The sequence below is a fragment of the Muscardinus avellanarius genome, assembly GCF_963383645.1.
Source record: "Muscardinus avellanarius genome assembly, chromosome: 4".
NCBI lineage: Eukaryota > Metazoa > Chordata > Mammalia > Rodentia > Gliridae > Muscardinus > Muscardinus avellanarius.
In genome coordinates this window covers 157411282-157426925 of record NC_137789.1, presented here as the reverse complement: position 1 = coordinate 157426925, position 15644 = coordinate 157411282, and the positions used below count along the sequence as shown (strand labels likewise).

Genomic DNA, 15644 nt, shown 5'->3' with positions numbered 1-15644 from the left:
AAATAAATAAATTATTCTTAAAGAATCTTATTTAATCTTTAGTGTTGATATATCTGGTGACTATAAAGGGACCAGAATCAGGGCAGTCTTCAGGGAAAATGGCTGCCTCCTGCAGTCAACCCTCTGAGCTCCCCAGCCCACGCCCATGTCTGCCTGGTGGTCTTTGCTCAGGGGGAGGCCTCTGTGGTAGAGCCTGGCTGATGTCTTCATCTGGGGTGTTTTGGGAGGACTCCTTCGTTACGGGTAAGGCGGGCTTCCTTGTGGCCATCTTTTGGGATAATATTCCCATTAGGGGTCACTTTTGGCAGGTGTGCTTTGTTTTCAGATGAGAAGTTTGGGGAAGGGTAATTCTTCAATTTCTCAGGGAGTGGGGGGAGCACGCAGAGAATAGAACCCAAATTCATCAAAGTAATCTGCCCTGGAATTCCTAAGAATAGCTTTGGGGGAGGGAATTCCCAGGACTAAAATTCCCAGAAATACCCAGGCATGCTGGCGCAGGCTTGTAATCCCAGCATTCCAGAGGCTGAGACCAGAGGATTGCAGTTTGTGGACAGCCTCAACTACTACTTTGGCCCTCCACAACTTAGTGAGACCTTGTTTCAAAATAAAGAATAAAGGCGCCGGGCGTGGTGGCGCACGCTTGTAATCCCCGCGCTTGGGAGGCAGAAACAGGAGGATCGCGCAGGTTCGAAGCCAGTCCCGCGTGCTGGCTTAGGAGACCCTGTTTCCAAATAAAAAAAATGTAAAAATAGGTCTGGGAGTGTAGCCCGGAGGTACAAGGGCTTCCAGGAACCCCAGTACCACCAAAAAAAATAAATAAATAAATAAATAAAAAAAATAAAGAATAAAGAGTAAAAAATAAATGAATAAATAAATAAATAAATAAATAAATAAGGCTGGGATATAGTTCAGAGGTCAAATGTCCCTGGGTTCCATCTCCAGACCCACAAGAAAAAAAAAAGAAAAAAAAAAAAGAATTCCCAGAAATAGCTTTGTGGAGGGAATTCCCAGGAATAACTGATAACTGGTAGGGACTCCTGCCCCACTCCATTCTAGTTTGGCAGGGGTTTCTCCTGCACTTTTTAATGTAATTGAACCCAAGGTAACAACCGACGGCTTTCCTCTGGTGAATTCACGTTAAATTCTATATGCCTACCTTCAGATTTTGATTGAAATGCAAGCCTAATTTAAGAATTTCTTAGTCGCCTCCCTCAGAGATTCTTAAATAGAAATTACTTGGTCAACACGAGAGGCCTTTTAGCTCCACCTATCCTCCTATTTTCCTTCTTCTCCCTAATTGAATCAATTGACTCCTTTGTTTCTATCAAGATAATTTTATTATTTGATGTTGCTGGAGGTTCATTATTTCAGTCAGTACTAGAAAAAAAATTAGCCAGGCATGGTGGCGCATGCTTGTAATCCCCGCACTTGGGAGGCAGAGACAGGAGGATCGCACAGGTTCGAAGCCAGCCGCGCTGGCTGAAAGAGACCCTGTTTCCAAATAAAAAGTATAAAATAGGTCTGGGAGTGTAGCCCGGCAATAGAAGGGCTTCCAGGAACCCCAGTATCACCAAATAAATAAATAAATAAATAAATAAATAAATAAATAAATAAATAAATATTTTAAAAATTAAGCCTTAATATACTGATATAAAAAAAACCAGATTCTAATTCTCTATGTTTAAAACAACAAGATTTTTCTAACGTTACCAGTTGGCTCTTAGTAAAATTTACAAAAATTGGCCTAGAAAAAAAAGGTTTTTTGGGTTTTTTCAAGGTGATTTCTTATTTTTTCTGCTCTTTATTAGGTTTTCTGCCTGCTTAGTAAAAGTAAGTCTTGAGTCAGGTGTAGTAGGCCCATCTGTAATCTCAGTACTTAGGAGACTGAGAAAGTAGGGTCTCTGGTTCAGGCCAGACTCAGGACTCTAGTGAGATCTTGTTTCAAAGTAAAAATAGAAATAGGTCCGGGAGTACACCCCTGGGTCAAATCTCCAGTACTAAAAACAAACAAAGAAACAATTAAACAGAAAAACGAAAAAAAAATCCTATATCTTAAGTTAAAATTTTGAAAGCATTGACTTGTTTCAAGTACTTTGGGTGACAATAATTCTGGCTAGATTTGGCTTAAAACTCAGGTTAAATAAATGAGTATTACTTTACAATGATGTTTGGCATATATTATTAATATAAATGTTCTAAAGATTATGTAAAATTTATAAAAGTAATGATCCTGGTGCAATGCTATCAGGCATGATTGTTACATAACAATACCTTATAAAATAAAAATATATTCTTTTGTCAATTGCTAAATGCACATCAAAATAAACTCTCATCAAAATTTTAACCATGGCAATTCTAAGACTTGCCATCCATTCCTTGGACTCTTCTAAAGCATTTTCATTCAGATTTATTTAAATAAAAACTCAACCAAATATTCTTAAACACAATTTCCTTATAAAATGAAAGATATTTAATAAATAAATTGGTTTTGCCTTGGCAAAAACTAGTATGATTATAAAGAAAAAAATAGTGGTCATGATTCAGCAGATTATACAAACTGGGTTGGTTTTACTCGTGTTGATTTTCTTTTAAAACTTTGTAACTGTTTCCTGGAGTGGTGGCGCAGGCTTGTAATCCCAGCGCTTGGGAGGCGGAGACAGGAGGGTCATGCAGGTTCGAAGCCAGCCGCACTGGCTTAAGAGACCCTGTTTCTAAATTAAAAAGTGTAAAATAGGTCTGGGAGTGTAGCCCGGAGGTAGATGAGTTTCCAGGAACCCCAGTACCACCAAAAACAAACAAACAAACAAAAACTTTGTAACTATTCCCGTCAAAAGTGGGCAGAAGTACAATTCCCAATACTATAATCTGGCCCCGCACTTTGAGGTGATGGGCATGTCCTGAGAAACAGTCCAGCTTATCAATGGACTCCAGGTAAACTTTACCGAGGACCACTATTTCTAACCCTCTTGGTTTCGCAAACCTCACTAACAGGGGTGTGACACTTTGGCCCCTACCATAAGACCACAACCAATGACCAGAAAATGTCCGTCGTGTCTCTCCTGGCAAAGAGAGACAACCGGAGCCTAAGCCACAGGAAGCAAAGCTTTCAGAAAACAACATTGTGAAAATTGTCAAAATAAAAATGGTGTCTCTTGTGTCAACCTCATCAAAAACAACAGAAAGAAGGGTTCTCATGCGCCCATTGGAAGACAGCTGGGCAAAAGACTAGAAACCCACAAGCTCCCCAGAAGGCCGCCACCACCTTAAACAAGAAGGAAATCTACAGGACACCTGCCCAGCCACGGTAGGTTCAACCTTGGACTGACGGCATTCTTGTTATTAACCACCACAGCCGAAGATGCTGTTTACAAAGCCCTAATGAAATATTCTTCGTTCTTGCCTTCCAGCCCTAGCCCTTGCGTCAGCCTCTTTGAAGACACCCACAGCTCACTTGGCACACATATTCCCATTCCAAAGTTTTGCTTCCCATTCCATTGGTTGCTCTTCTCCAATAAAGTGCACAATTCCTGGTGATGGGTGTGTGTGTGTGTGTGTGTGTGTGTGTGTGTGTGTGTCTGCCTGTCTGGGCACTGGACGGTGAGGAGGCAGAACATTAGTAACATACCTAATAAGTCCTAGATTATAAACACTCCAGGGGTTCACACGCTTGGTATAAAGCTTAGCCCACATGCGAGCAGAGGGGAAGCGGGGCCTCAACATCTCACCTCCACAGCAGCCCTTCCCTTGAGCCCCATAGTGGCCCCAGATTTGGGGAGACAGCTGGGAAATAGAAAATTCAAGAACCAGCCCTCAGTGAAGGCTGAGAATAATTGGGATAATAGATAATTATCCCAATGGATAATTGGGATTAATGGCTCCAGGTAGCCTTATGTGCTTCAAGACCCTGACAATCAGGAGAATTGATTTTATAAAAGTGAGAAATGGATTTTGACATGAGAGATATCTGGGTAGGGAAAGCTGCCCACTTCTTGGTTTGATATTGCTTTTCTCCGGAAGAACACTCAACCCAAATAAAGGCTTCATTTTGTTGTTGTTGTTGTTGTTGTTGTTGTTGTTGTTGTTTGTTGTATTGGAGATTGAACCCAGGGACATTGTGCCGTGGAGTTTTGAAACGAGGCCATGCTAAATCACTGAGGCTCTTGCTAAGTTGTCAAGCCTGGCCTTGCATCAGCAATCCTCCTGTCTCCGTCTCCCAAATACTAGAATAGCAGGTATGTACCATTGCACCCCTGCTAATATTTTCTCTTAACATAAGCCCTGACAACAAGTGTAGGTTCCAGGGCAGATAATAAAGTTAAATCAGGAAGTCAGATGAGAGTTAGCAGCCAAACATGACATCCATATGCCCAGACGGTACAAAGGACCAAGCCAGACACACGGCCTCTCGGTCCAGCCGGCAGTAACTCAAGAGGAGCTTCCCAAGCCGGAGCTGCTCCATCGCTGAAACAGAGCCCGGGAATTACAAACAGTACAGCGCCTGAGGAAAGAGGGAAATGAACAAGACCAGGCACCCAGGGAAGAGAATAAACCCACGCCACTCATCACGATGTCTCTGGACAGATTTCACATCTGGCTCGAATACTGAGCAAGGTCGTGGAGTTATACAAAGGTTTACGCTTTCAATAAAACTGCTTGACACACGTAAAATAGTAATTCAATCTGTCCAAATAGAAAGAAATTATTAATAAAATGGGTAGGGAGATAATAAAGGAAAAATATAAGGTGTTCCTCAGGATAAGTGAGTCGAGAAATCATTAGAATTCTTATTCCTCTGAGCAGAGTTTGAAGAAACACTATCAAAGAAGGCAAAGTTCAGACGACAGAACCAGTATTTCTAAATTTAAAGAAAGCTCGAATATTTTTTTTTCTTTGCAATCATCTCGATGGAAGCAGGTGATTGCATCCCCAGGACAGACAATCACACATTTTAAAGACCACAATGTATGCTGATTATCCTAGGTCTTTGGTGTACACCTGAATTATAAAGTACGAGCTTTTAAATCCATCCTTCAATGACCTACTACCTACACTTTATGTCAATCACCATGCTTTTGTAAGCACGGAGTCTCCCTGTCTTGCAAAGGAGATGTTTTAATTAGGCACAAGCTCCACTCCTGGGGAAGGGGCTGCCGAGGGGCCACATGTGTAGACCACGGGGTCCCACTCACCGTGCTGTGTGAAGAGGTCACTGTGAATGATTTCGATCAAGCAGTAGAGCTTCTGGATGGTGAGCAGGCCCATGGGAATGTTCAGGATGAATTCAGTGAACATTTTGCTAAGAGGAAAAAATATATATAATTCAGACGCACAGCACAACGACCCAATGCTGTTGTTACAAGAGATTGCTGAGACATGAGGTCAGTAAGTGGTCATGAAGTGTCATCGGAGTTGGGCAAAGCTTCTTAATCCAATATTTCTCAAAGTCCCTCCTGCCCAAAATTATGTTTAATTTTTTTTAACTTGGCAACCATTAAGATGTCTATTATTCAATGACAGTAATAGGTATTGATGAGGATGTAAAGAAATTGGAGTCCACTTTGAAACACAGTTTGGCATTTTCTCAAAATGTTACCCAGTTGTCATGTGACTAGCAATTCAAATGGATAGGTATATACTCAAAAAAAAAAAAGAAAGAAAACAGAAAATATATACCCACACAAAAATGTGTCCATGACTAAAAGTGACGGTATTTATAGTAGGAATTAGGTATGAGGTGGGCAGTGAAAGTATGGGATTCCCAGGAGAGAAAGGCTAAGAAAAACAAAATGCAGACTCTCCCTAAGAAGGAAGCTGGCTCCTCATTGTTCTTCAGACCTGAACAGAAACAGTTAAATGTGGAGGAGCAGAGCCAAGATGTCAGGAACCAAAGATCTCAGTGACCAACCACGGACCATAGACTGGTGGATTGCTGCCACGTATAGACCAGGAAACAGACAGGTGGAACAAGCAGGCTCATGGCTTTGGGGAATTAACAGCCATAGCTGACAAATTAACCGGGTCAAGAAAATAATATAAAAAACAGAAACTTTCATCAGTGGTTACTATCTATACAGAAGGGGCTTCAAACATATAAAAAGCCCTGTGCGCAGCATCAAAATTGGCTCCCATCCTTGGGACCCCTCCCTGATGCTCTCTTTGGTGGATTGAATGGACTTTGGGTTGTTGACGTGTGGCCCGGGCTGTGCTCAGCAGTGCCGGAAGGCCCCGCTGGACTCTGGAATCTGCTCAGGCCCCTAGGGGTGATCTACGTCTTCATGTTCTTGCTCTTGTAGTTAAAAAAAAAAGAAAGAAAAAGAAGTCACTACTTTCACTTTCCTGATGTCTGTGAATTTAATTCTTCAACTTTATTTTTAATCTTTTTTTAATTTTATGTGGATATTGAAAATGGCATACATTCAGACTATGCTTGGTGCCCTCTCCCCCACTACTGCTTCCCCTTCCCCCTCCCAACAATGAGTGTCCAGGTGGACCATGTTACATTCATACTTATACACATATTCGGATGTAGCTCCTCCATTAATCAACCTCAGCCTTCTTCGTTTCCTTCCCTTCCATTCTAGCTTTGCTAAGGTTTCCCCTTCATTATCTGGAGTACCTCTGGTATTCCTAATACTCCCTATTTGGGGCATATTAGAGAAAACATATGTCCCCTCTCTTTCTGTACTTGGCTGATCTCAACATAAAGTTCTCCAGGTCTTCCATCTTCTTGCAAATGACATGATTTTGTTCTTCTTTACAGCTGCGTAGAATTCTATTGTTTGTATTTCCCATAATTTTGTAATCCATACATCTGTTAATGGAGACCTAGGTTGGTTCCATATTTGGGCTATTACAAATTTATAAGACTCCTTAGGACCTGGTATGAAACTCAGTATTAATAGTACTGAAAAAGTTGACAGGCGTGGTGGCACGTGCTTGTAATCCCAGCATTTGGGAGGCTGAGACAGGAGGATTGAGGTTCGTGACCAGCCTTGGCTACTTAGTGAAGTCCTTTACAACTCAGTGAGACCCTGTTTCAAAATAAAGAATGAAAAATAGGGCTTGGAGTGTAGCTCGGAGGTAGAATGCCCCTGGGTTTCATCCTCAGTGCAGCAAAAAAATAAAAATACAAATAAAATAGTACTGAAAAACTAAAAACAATCCAAATATCTGCCAATAGGGGAATAGGTAGAGAAAACACAGCATGTCCATACAAATGATTTTTTTTTTCTGTGTGTGTGTGGGTCTAGGGATGGAAGCCAGGGCCATTCGATCTCTGAGCTACACCCCCTGCCCTATTTTTTATTCTTTATATTGAAACAGGGTCTCACTAAGTTGCGGAGGGCCTCACTAAGTAGCTGAGGCTGTCCACAAACCATAATCCTCCGGTCTCAGCCTCCTGAATGCTGGGATTACAAGTGTGCACCACCATCCCCAGAAACAACTGATTTTAAAAAAGTAAGGAAACCTGTTACTGTATAGATGACCCTAGAAAATGTAATGCTAGATGAAGACCACACCTTGTGTGGTTCCATGGTTATGAACTGCCCAGAAAATGCTAGGCTATGGACACAAAAAATAGTTGTGATTGCCTGGGCAGTGGGTACAGAGTGGGGTGACTGGAAATGGTATGAGGGATTTTACTAGGGAAATAATGTTCTCAAATTGGACCCTGGTGATGGCTGCACAACTCTGTAAATAGACAAAAACATCACAGTGAACACTAAAAACCAGTGCCTTTATGTTCTGAAAACAGTATATCACATGAAGGTATTTAATATTTACTTTTATAAATGGCCAGTAGACCTTGGGAGGATTATGAGAAGAGTCCTTAAGAGGACCCAAAGAAAAGCAAGAATGTTTCTTCCGTTGCATGAGTACGGTTCTATAAAGTGCTAGTTCCCAGTATTGGTAAAAGAGGCACTAGGATCACCTAGTGGAATGTTGACTTGACCTTTAGGAGGGCAACTGGATATCTAAGAAAAAGCTTTTAAGAAAATATGAGCATGAGTAATTCTATTTCTGTGATCATCCTAGTGATATAAAACAGGGGCACATCCTACAATTAGGTTACAGAAAATTTTACCCTAGCATATTTTATAATGATAAAAACTGGATGATCCCAATACCTCTTGGGTAGAATAATGGTTAGAGGCCTGTCCTTTGTCATAAAAAAAAAAACCTGGGTTGGCCTTGAACCAGCTACTCACTGGCTGAGTTATTACAAAGAAGCAAAATTAAGCTAATAATAGACGTAATGTTATGTCATTATTGTCAAGATTAATTGACTAATGCACCGAGAGTGCTTTTGGTAATGGCCGTTTTGTACGGGGAAAGCACACAATAGATGCCATGTCTACTGTTGCAGCTTAGGTCACGAGGGACCAGCACAGAAAGGGAGACCGTGAAGTTATCAGCAATTACAATGCAGAAGAGAACTGCAGCATGTGGAAACACGATGTCCTAAATAGGTGTATGAGCCTAAATCAGAATGAGCCTAGCAGAATGAGGAGCTTCGTGTGTGTGTGTGTGTGTGTGTGTGTGCGCGCGCGCGCGTGTGTGCGTGCTCCCACACATGTGTCTGTATTGAGGCTCCAGGCCTTTCTGGTTGCTTCTGGGTAGTGGAATTAAGTTGGACTTACGCTCTTCTGTGATCAGTTCTGCTTTAGTAAGACATAAATTGATTCTCTACACAGGAAAAAATGTAGACATGATGTTGAATGTCAGTTTTTGAATGGGCATAAAAAGCATCGAAGGGGGCATACAGGGGGAGCCGAGGGTCGAGGCAGAGTAGAGGCCTGGAGAGGGAGGTCTCGCTTAGAGCTCTGGGCATGTGCTCAAACACCAAGTGTGGACGGCAGGGGTGCTCCTCCATGCAGTGAGGCCAGGCCTCGAGGGTGGCCACAGACCATGTTGGACAAGGCTCCCCCACTTCTCAGCCTCTCCAGCCCTGAGCTTCTGATAGGTGCGCTGGTAGTTCTGGAAACTTGCATAAAACCAAATGGCTCAGTCACAGTTTCTAATTTATAAATTTTTGGGAGGAACCCAGGATGTGAATTTTTCATAAAAGGTTCCAAGGAGTATTGATGTGCCATTTGGGGAGCATTCTGAAAGGACAATGCTCCAAAGACAGGGTTCCAGAGACACCTGGGCAGAAAGACGGGACCCATCTGTTCTTCCTTGTATCAGCTAGCCTCACTAAGCTGCAAACACGTCATTGCTCCAGAACAGACAATAAATGTGTCCCTGCTGGACACCAAATCCTTGGGGACATTCGAGACAGTGATTCCCTGAGAGTCCCGCACCCTCCAATTCCTGGGCATGAGTGATCGAGGGCGGCCATAAAGGGCAGGAAGGGTGGCCACGTCTTGTTAAATTTAATGACTCATGGCGGACAGCCCTGGATGACATTCAGGTGACCTTCTGGGGCTGGTACAAATGGTGCCATCCTGTGCAGGTGGTTCATTGTGTCTCATCAAAACCAGAACAAAAAGCAGATCAAGACCGTGTCATTAGACTGATCTGCAATCAGAAATTCTGCACGTCCCACCTGCTCCTGGTGGCACTTCTCAGAGCACGGGGGGGGGACACGTTCAGAGTCAAAGGAAGGGCCTGGTCCCCAGGCTCACTGCTCCGTCTGGAAGCCCAGTGCCATCTTCCTCACAGTGTTGGTTTTCAGGGTTGGTTTTTGTTGGTGTTCTTTTTTTTAATTAATTTTTAATTATGTTTTAGCCAGCCCCACACCTGTAATCCAGTACCCAAGAAGCTAAGACAGGAGGACCACAGGTTTGAGGATAGTTTCAGCAATGTAGCAAGACTGAGCAGCCAAAGGCTCTTTTTCAAAAAATAATAAAAATGGATGGGGTGTAGCTTACAGGTAAAATGCTCCTGAATTCTTTTCCTAGTAACATACACACATACACACACACACACACACACACACACACACACACACACACACACAATTTCTATTTCTGATTCTTGTGCTGAGGCTCACAACCCTCGTTAAGGATCTCAGGAGGAAGTTGTACATGTACTTAGGAGAGGAAGTCATACACACTGCAGCAGTACAGCTCCTAGGCTAAGTGTTTTAGGTGTGTTCAAAACTAAGACAACACCAACAACCACATACGGGACTCCAAACCCTAACATGTGCAAAATGGCCTATTTGTGCTATATTCCCGCTGGGCTATAAATCACCTTCTAAAGGAATCACTGTGACTGTTGATGGATGGTGACTTTCCCGTATAAAGTCAAAATCAGCAAAACATCATAGATGCCACCGGCAGCACAGGCCACGTGAGCCTGGGGATCCCACAAGCCATGCGCACGGATGGAGGTATGCACCGCCAGCGTTCGCCTAGGCCCTTCATTACCTGAGCTCCTTGGGATCAAACACCAGCTTGACATCATTGACGATGGTCGGCAAGTACTTCAGCGCTGCCCCCTGCAAACCAAGAACAGAGAAGGCTGAGCGGGAGGCCAGTGGGCAAGTGCTTAGAGAAATTACAATTCCTATAAAGAACCACATAAACCAGGAATGAAGGCGCACACCTGTAAACCCAGTGCTTGGGAGGCTGAGAGAAGGATCATAGGTTTGAGGCCAGTCTCAGCCACCAGCCTCCGCAACATGGCAAGAGTTTCAGGAACCTGGCATGACCTTGCTTCAAAACAAAAATTTAAAAAAGGCTGGGAGTGAAGTTTGTAGGTTAGAATACCCCTGGGGTTACATCAGAAATAGCAAGAGAGAAGGGTCACTTTCAGATAAGAGGCTGATGACTGAGCATGATGGCAAAGAAACCCATCCCTGATCCACAAATATGGTTATGTTGACACATCATAGTAGAAGTGAAACCCATGGGAAACCAGAGTTATCAGCTGCAGAACAGAGTCCGCACCGTGCTCTGTGCGCTCAGGGGTTTCCCTCCCTCGACCCTAGCCAAGCCTCACCTCACAGAAGGAAGACTGGTCCCTAGAAGAATCTCCTGGCCTTGAACGCTCTATAGCTCTTCCACACCCAATAAATAAAATAAAGGGTCCAGAAATAATGTCCTACATGTGTGTCTTTTAGTTGGGCGTCATTTTGGTTTTTGGTACTACTGACCCTATATCCATATTTTGTGTTCTGTAGAAAACCCAAACCCTGTCTCCCACAGGCACACAGTTAATTTTAAATGCACCTTAAACCTTAAGTGAAAAGCTCAAAGCGATGAGGCTTTTGGAAGAAAACTTATGATTTGGGGCAAAGAGAAGATTTCTTAGGTATGATACTAACTGCACAATCTTGAAAAGAAAACACCCAAAATGAAGAGGTTCAAGGCTCTTTGAAAGGGACAGGAACAAAAACACTGGAGCCACCCACAGGCTGAGAACACGGCAAGTCAGGACCTGATAACGATGTATATCTGGGATGTACAAAGAAACCTCAACGCTCAACAGTGAGAAAACAACCCTCCCTTACTACAAACAACAACAACCAAAAAGAGGCAAAATATTTAAGAGAATAGTTCTCCAAAAAAGACAAAAGATGGCAGGTAAGCGCCTCAAGATACTCGACACCAGTATTCATCCAGCAAATAAGAGTGAAAACCACCACCAGGAGATGCCACCAACACCTATCACAGCTGCTAATAACAAAATACTGAATCGCTAATAACATGCCGCTTGCACATGCTGCCGGCCTGAATGCAGAGATGGTTGAGCATCTTTAAATAAAAAAAAGACAAAAGCCAGCAGGTGCACTCCCAGGAACTGAGAACTAACATTCACAGCAGCCCTGCGTGTGACCGTTGAGAGTGGCTTTATTTGTATTTCATAAAAACCAGAAATAATCCAAATGTCCCTCGAGAGCTGAATCCATACAATGGAGCAATACTGAATACCTGAAAAGAACAAAACAATCCACTGAATGGGTCTCGGATCCAGGGATGGGTCTCGGATGCACTCAGATGAATAAAACTGGGCAAACTCCAAAAGACCACACATTGTCCGATTCCATGGCGTGACAATCTGGAAAGGACTAAAGGCATCCCCGGTGGCCAAGGGTGGGGAAGGGCCGTGTGCAGTGGATGGAGGAAGATTCGAGTCCAGAGGGTGGCTGGATTATGTCTTGTGGAAAGCTGCACAACCATCCAGTAATAAAAAACTGCATTTTACTGGGTGTAAATTACACCTTAATTTTTTAATGATTTAAATGACCGATCACCTGAATGTATATGGACACCTGTCTGGCAGCTCTGGGGCCCGAGACATCAGCAGCCAGATGCAAGCCTCACCTTTCCTGCCTACATGTGATGCACGGTGTCGAGAGGCTCCACTCGTCTGACACATTAGGCCTTGTGACAACCTTTGGAGGGAGGTTCACGATCATCCTCTCTGACAGGTAAGATCACAGAGGCACAAAACCTTGGGGTCATTTGCTCCCAGTGGCACTGCTGGATTGGGAGCGCCCTGTCCGCCTCCAAGGCTCGTTACACACAGCCACCACATTCAATCTTCATCCCAGGTCACAAGGCTCCAATTCAAGATGGCAAAGGATAGGTGAGCGAATTGTACCCGTGTATCTCACGGCGGGACTGCCAGCACGTTGGCCCCTCTTTCCAGGTATTAACCCTAGCCTCGACTGCCAGTCAGATTGAGGGGCTCCAATTATCTGCTGGGAGCTGCCGCTGAGGAGCAGTAAACAGAAATCATGCCACTCCGCGTCCACGTGTTCCACGTCGACTGCTTCAGAGCGCGTGTGGGAAACTAGAAAATATTTACCCTGACATTTAATGATAAGCGTCCGCACAGCCTGATTGCTCGGGCTCTTAGAGCGTCTGTTTTGGCTTGTGAACGTCCAGAGGGTAAGGTATGACTTGGCTTCGTGCATTTTGAAGGGGGCCCAACAAGATGACATCTGCCCGCAGTACCCTCATAGATACTGCTTCATAACGACAAATCAGACAGCGGCAATGAGACAGGCCTTTATGGGCCAGCTTCCCCTCGTCCCCTCGGGCCACGTGGCACTGCGTTAATCAGGACAGGTGGAGTGCCAGGCAGAGCCAGGATCCCCAAAGGCTCCCTGCTGAGTCTTCCCAGGACTCCTACACCAAGCACATCCTGGCTAGAGGGGGCCCTCCAAGGCCTGTGATCCCGATGCCGCTCAGCCCAGAAGGCCACTTGCTGGACCAAGAACCTGCAGACATTGTGCGTTACAGTACACGGGATTTAGGGAGAACTGAGGTAAGCCAAAGGCTGTTCTTATGTGACCCCTCTGAAGACACTGCTGAGACCTGGCCTCGTGGCACACATGGCCAGGACCTATGACCTACCCACGACCACCTTCCCCTTCATCCTGTCCAGCAACCACTGTTCCACCCATGACACGTGGATGTTGCTTGGGGTTCCCCCACCTGCCCCTCAGAGAGTCACCTCCAGCCAAGCAACTGGCTCTAACAGCCATCTTGGGTAGCCCTTCCTTCACCATACAGTCGCCATGCTTCAGAGGGGTTAGCCCCAGACGCTGCCCACTCTGCAAAAAATCCACCTCTTTTAGCTTTTTTTAATCCATTTCCTGATCGTTAAGTCATAAGAGAACCTGCAAAGGGATGTTTGCTTTTAGGCAAGTCATGTCTTCACATCTGATCTAAAACCCAGCAGCTAAATTAACTTCTGGGCAGCTTGAGGCCCAGCTGGGTTTTCCTTTGTACTTGCTGAAGCTTTCCTGGTGGTGGACAGGTCTGATTCTAGATGCCTCTGGGCCCAGGGCAATCGGTCGGATTAATGTGCTGCCCCACCGCCTGCCACTCCAAGAACGCACCTGGGTACATGCACAATCAGGCTCATGAAATGAAGCGGCTCCCACTACTGACCACTGACTGCGGGCCAGCAAGCCAGCGTGAGCCAACGGAGGAAAATTAGAGGGAATCGCTCCTCGAGATAAAGCTATTTCTATGTATATTAAAAGACAGGTTGCTGGGCGTCTCTCCTGAAATTGGGTTCATCTCGATAGCCAGCAATCAGGAACACAAAGTGCCCAGCAATTACAACTCATAGGAAGGAAGGTGCGGTCCAAATCAAATCACACGGACAAGAAACCAAAGGTGTAGAGGGAAAAAGAGGAAACATACAAAAGGACTGCGAAAGGGCAGAAAATGCAAAAAGTTTTTTAACTGCTAAAATAGTTAGGGTTAAAGATATTAAATAAATGTTGTACTCTAGGCAATTGTAATTGTCATGCAGCTCACAAGAATGCCAACTTAACCCAAACTGTAAAACAAAACCAAAAAAAAAATACACTTTTTATCTAGCACCAGTTTAATGTTATAAGTATTTCTCTGGCTAAAAATATTACTACTGATGATGATTAATAGATACTATTTTAGGGTAAAGTTCAGGCTACATTATTCAGTATAATTATTTTAATTAAATCCATTAGCATATCTTTATATAAGATTAGGAGAGCTATCGGTGATACAAAATAAGTTTTTCTTGAATAATGTATGAAGCAATTATTAATTTACATATTTCTCCCAAAAACCGCATGTTAAAGTGATTCCATTTGGAGGTTTTGAGCTAAAATATAGATGGTCCACAAATGCTCCTTTCAGACTTCAGTTTTCCATCTTTGGAGGATTTACGGGCAGAGCCAAATACCCTCACAAGGACCTGTAACCTGAAGAGAGCGTAGAGTAGGCTCATGTTCGCCAGTGGGGACCCCAGGCCACCAGAGCTGGGGTTTTGCTGGATGGGCAGGTGGCTCGAGCCCACAGCTGGATGCCGCTGAACACTGGAGCTCGGGGGCCTGTGAGGACACCAGGATGCATAATGTGGTAGGGGTGTTGCAGGAATCCAGAACCAAAGGAAAGATGAGGAGGACGGCTTTGGCTCCTGCTACCTGCATCGTAAGTATCTTACATCCAAAAATACCTCCTCGCTTCTTTCTGGGGCTCCCTTCAAGCAGATTCTAGTCTTTCGAGCAGCTTTCCTCGTCTCTCCCACGGGCACTGGGGTTCACTCCACCCTAAGTGCCAACTGAGCCGTTAGGGGTACTGTTCCTGTACTTATCTGTGTTTACCCAGTACAAAGCCCAAACCCAAAGCTTAGTAAAAACAAAAGTACAAATGCACTAAGATTTCCCAGTGGATGCGGCTAAAGCTCCCATCTGTACCCAGCCTGTTGGTGATGCAAACTTGAAGAATATCAGCACGGGGGTGAGGAACTCCCAGCTAACAAAAAGTAGAGCCAGAGAAGAAAGGCAAGAAAAGGGCCAGCACAGGCAACGGGAAGGAGCCACTTCCTGGGAACCCCGTGCTCCTCCACCTTCCACAATCCATTCCTCAAAAACTAAGTCAGAGCCGGGCATGGTGGTGCACGCTTATAATCCCAGCATTCGGGAGGCTGAGACCAGAGGATTGCGGTTCGTGCACAGCCTCAGCTATGTAGTGAGGCCCTCCACAACTTATTGAGACCCTGTTTCAAAATAAAGAATAAAAAAATAGGGCAGGGGATGTAGCTCGGAGGTCAAATGTCTCTGGGTTCCATCCCTAGACCCACCCAAAAAAAAAAAAAAATTAAGTCAGGCTATGTTGGGCAGCGCCCTAATCTAGCAAAAACAAATGTGAATAAAAGTCCTGAATGCATCTTCCTTTTTTTTGAAAAAC

The 15644-nt window shown here is 44.3% G+C and overlaps 1 protein-coding gene across 10 annotated transcripts in view; it reads right to left on the bottom strand.

Annotated features, from left to right (window-relative positions):
• DOCK1 (dedicator of cytokinesis 1) overlaps window positions 1-15644 on the bottom strand; it is a gene marked incomplete at both ends in the record, with an annotated part of 504224 nt that overhangs the window by 325453 nt on the left and 163127 nt on the right. For all 10 annotated transcript variants that reach the window (XM_080694979.1, XM_080694982.1, XM_080694983.1 and 7 more), the window contains 2 exons: window positions 5190-5296; window positions 10377-10447. In XM_080694979.1, the coding sequence (XP_080551105.1) occupies window positions 5190-5296; window positions 10377-10447 (178 nt within the window). The remainder of the gene's footprint in view (window positions 1-5189; window positions 5297-10376; window positions 10448-15644) is intronic.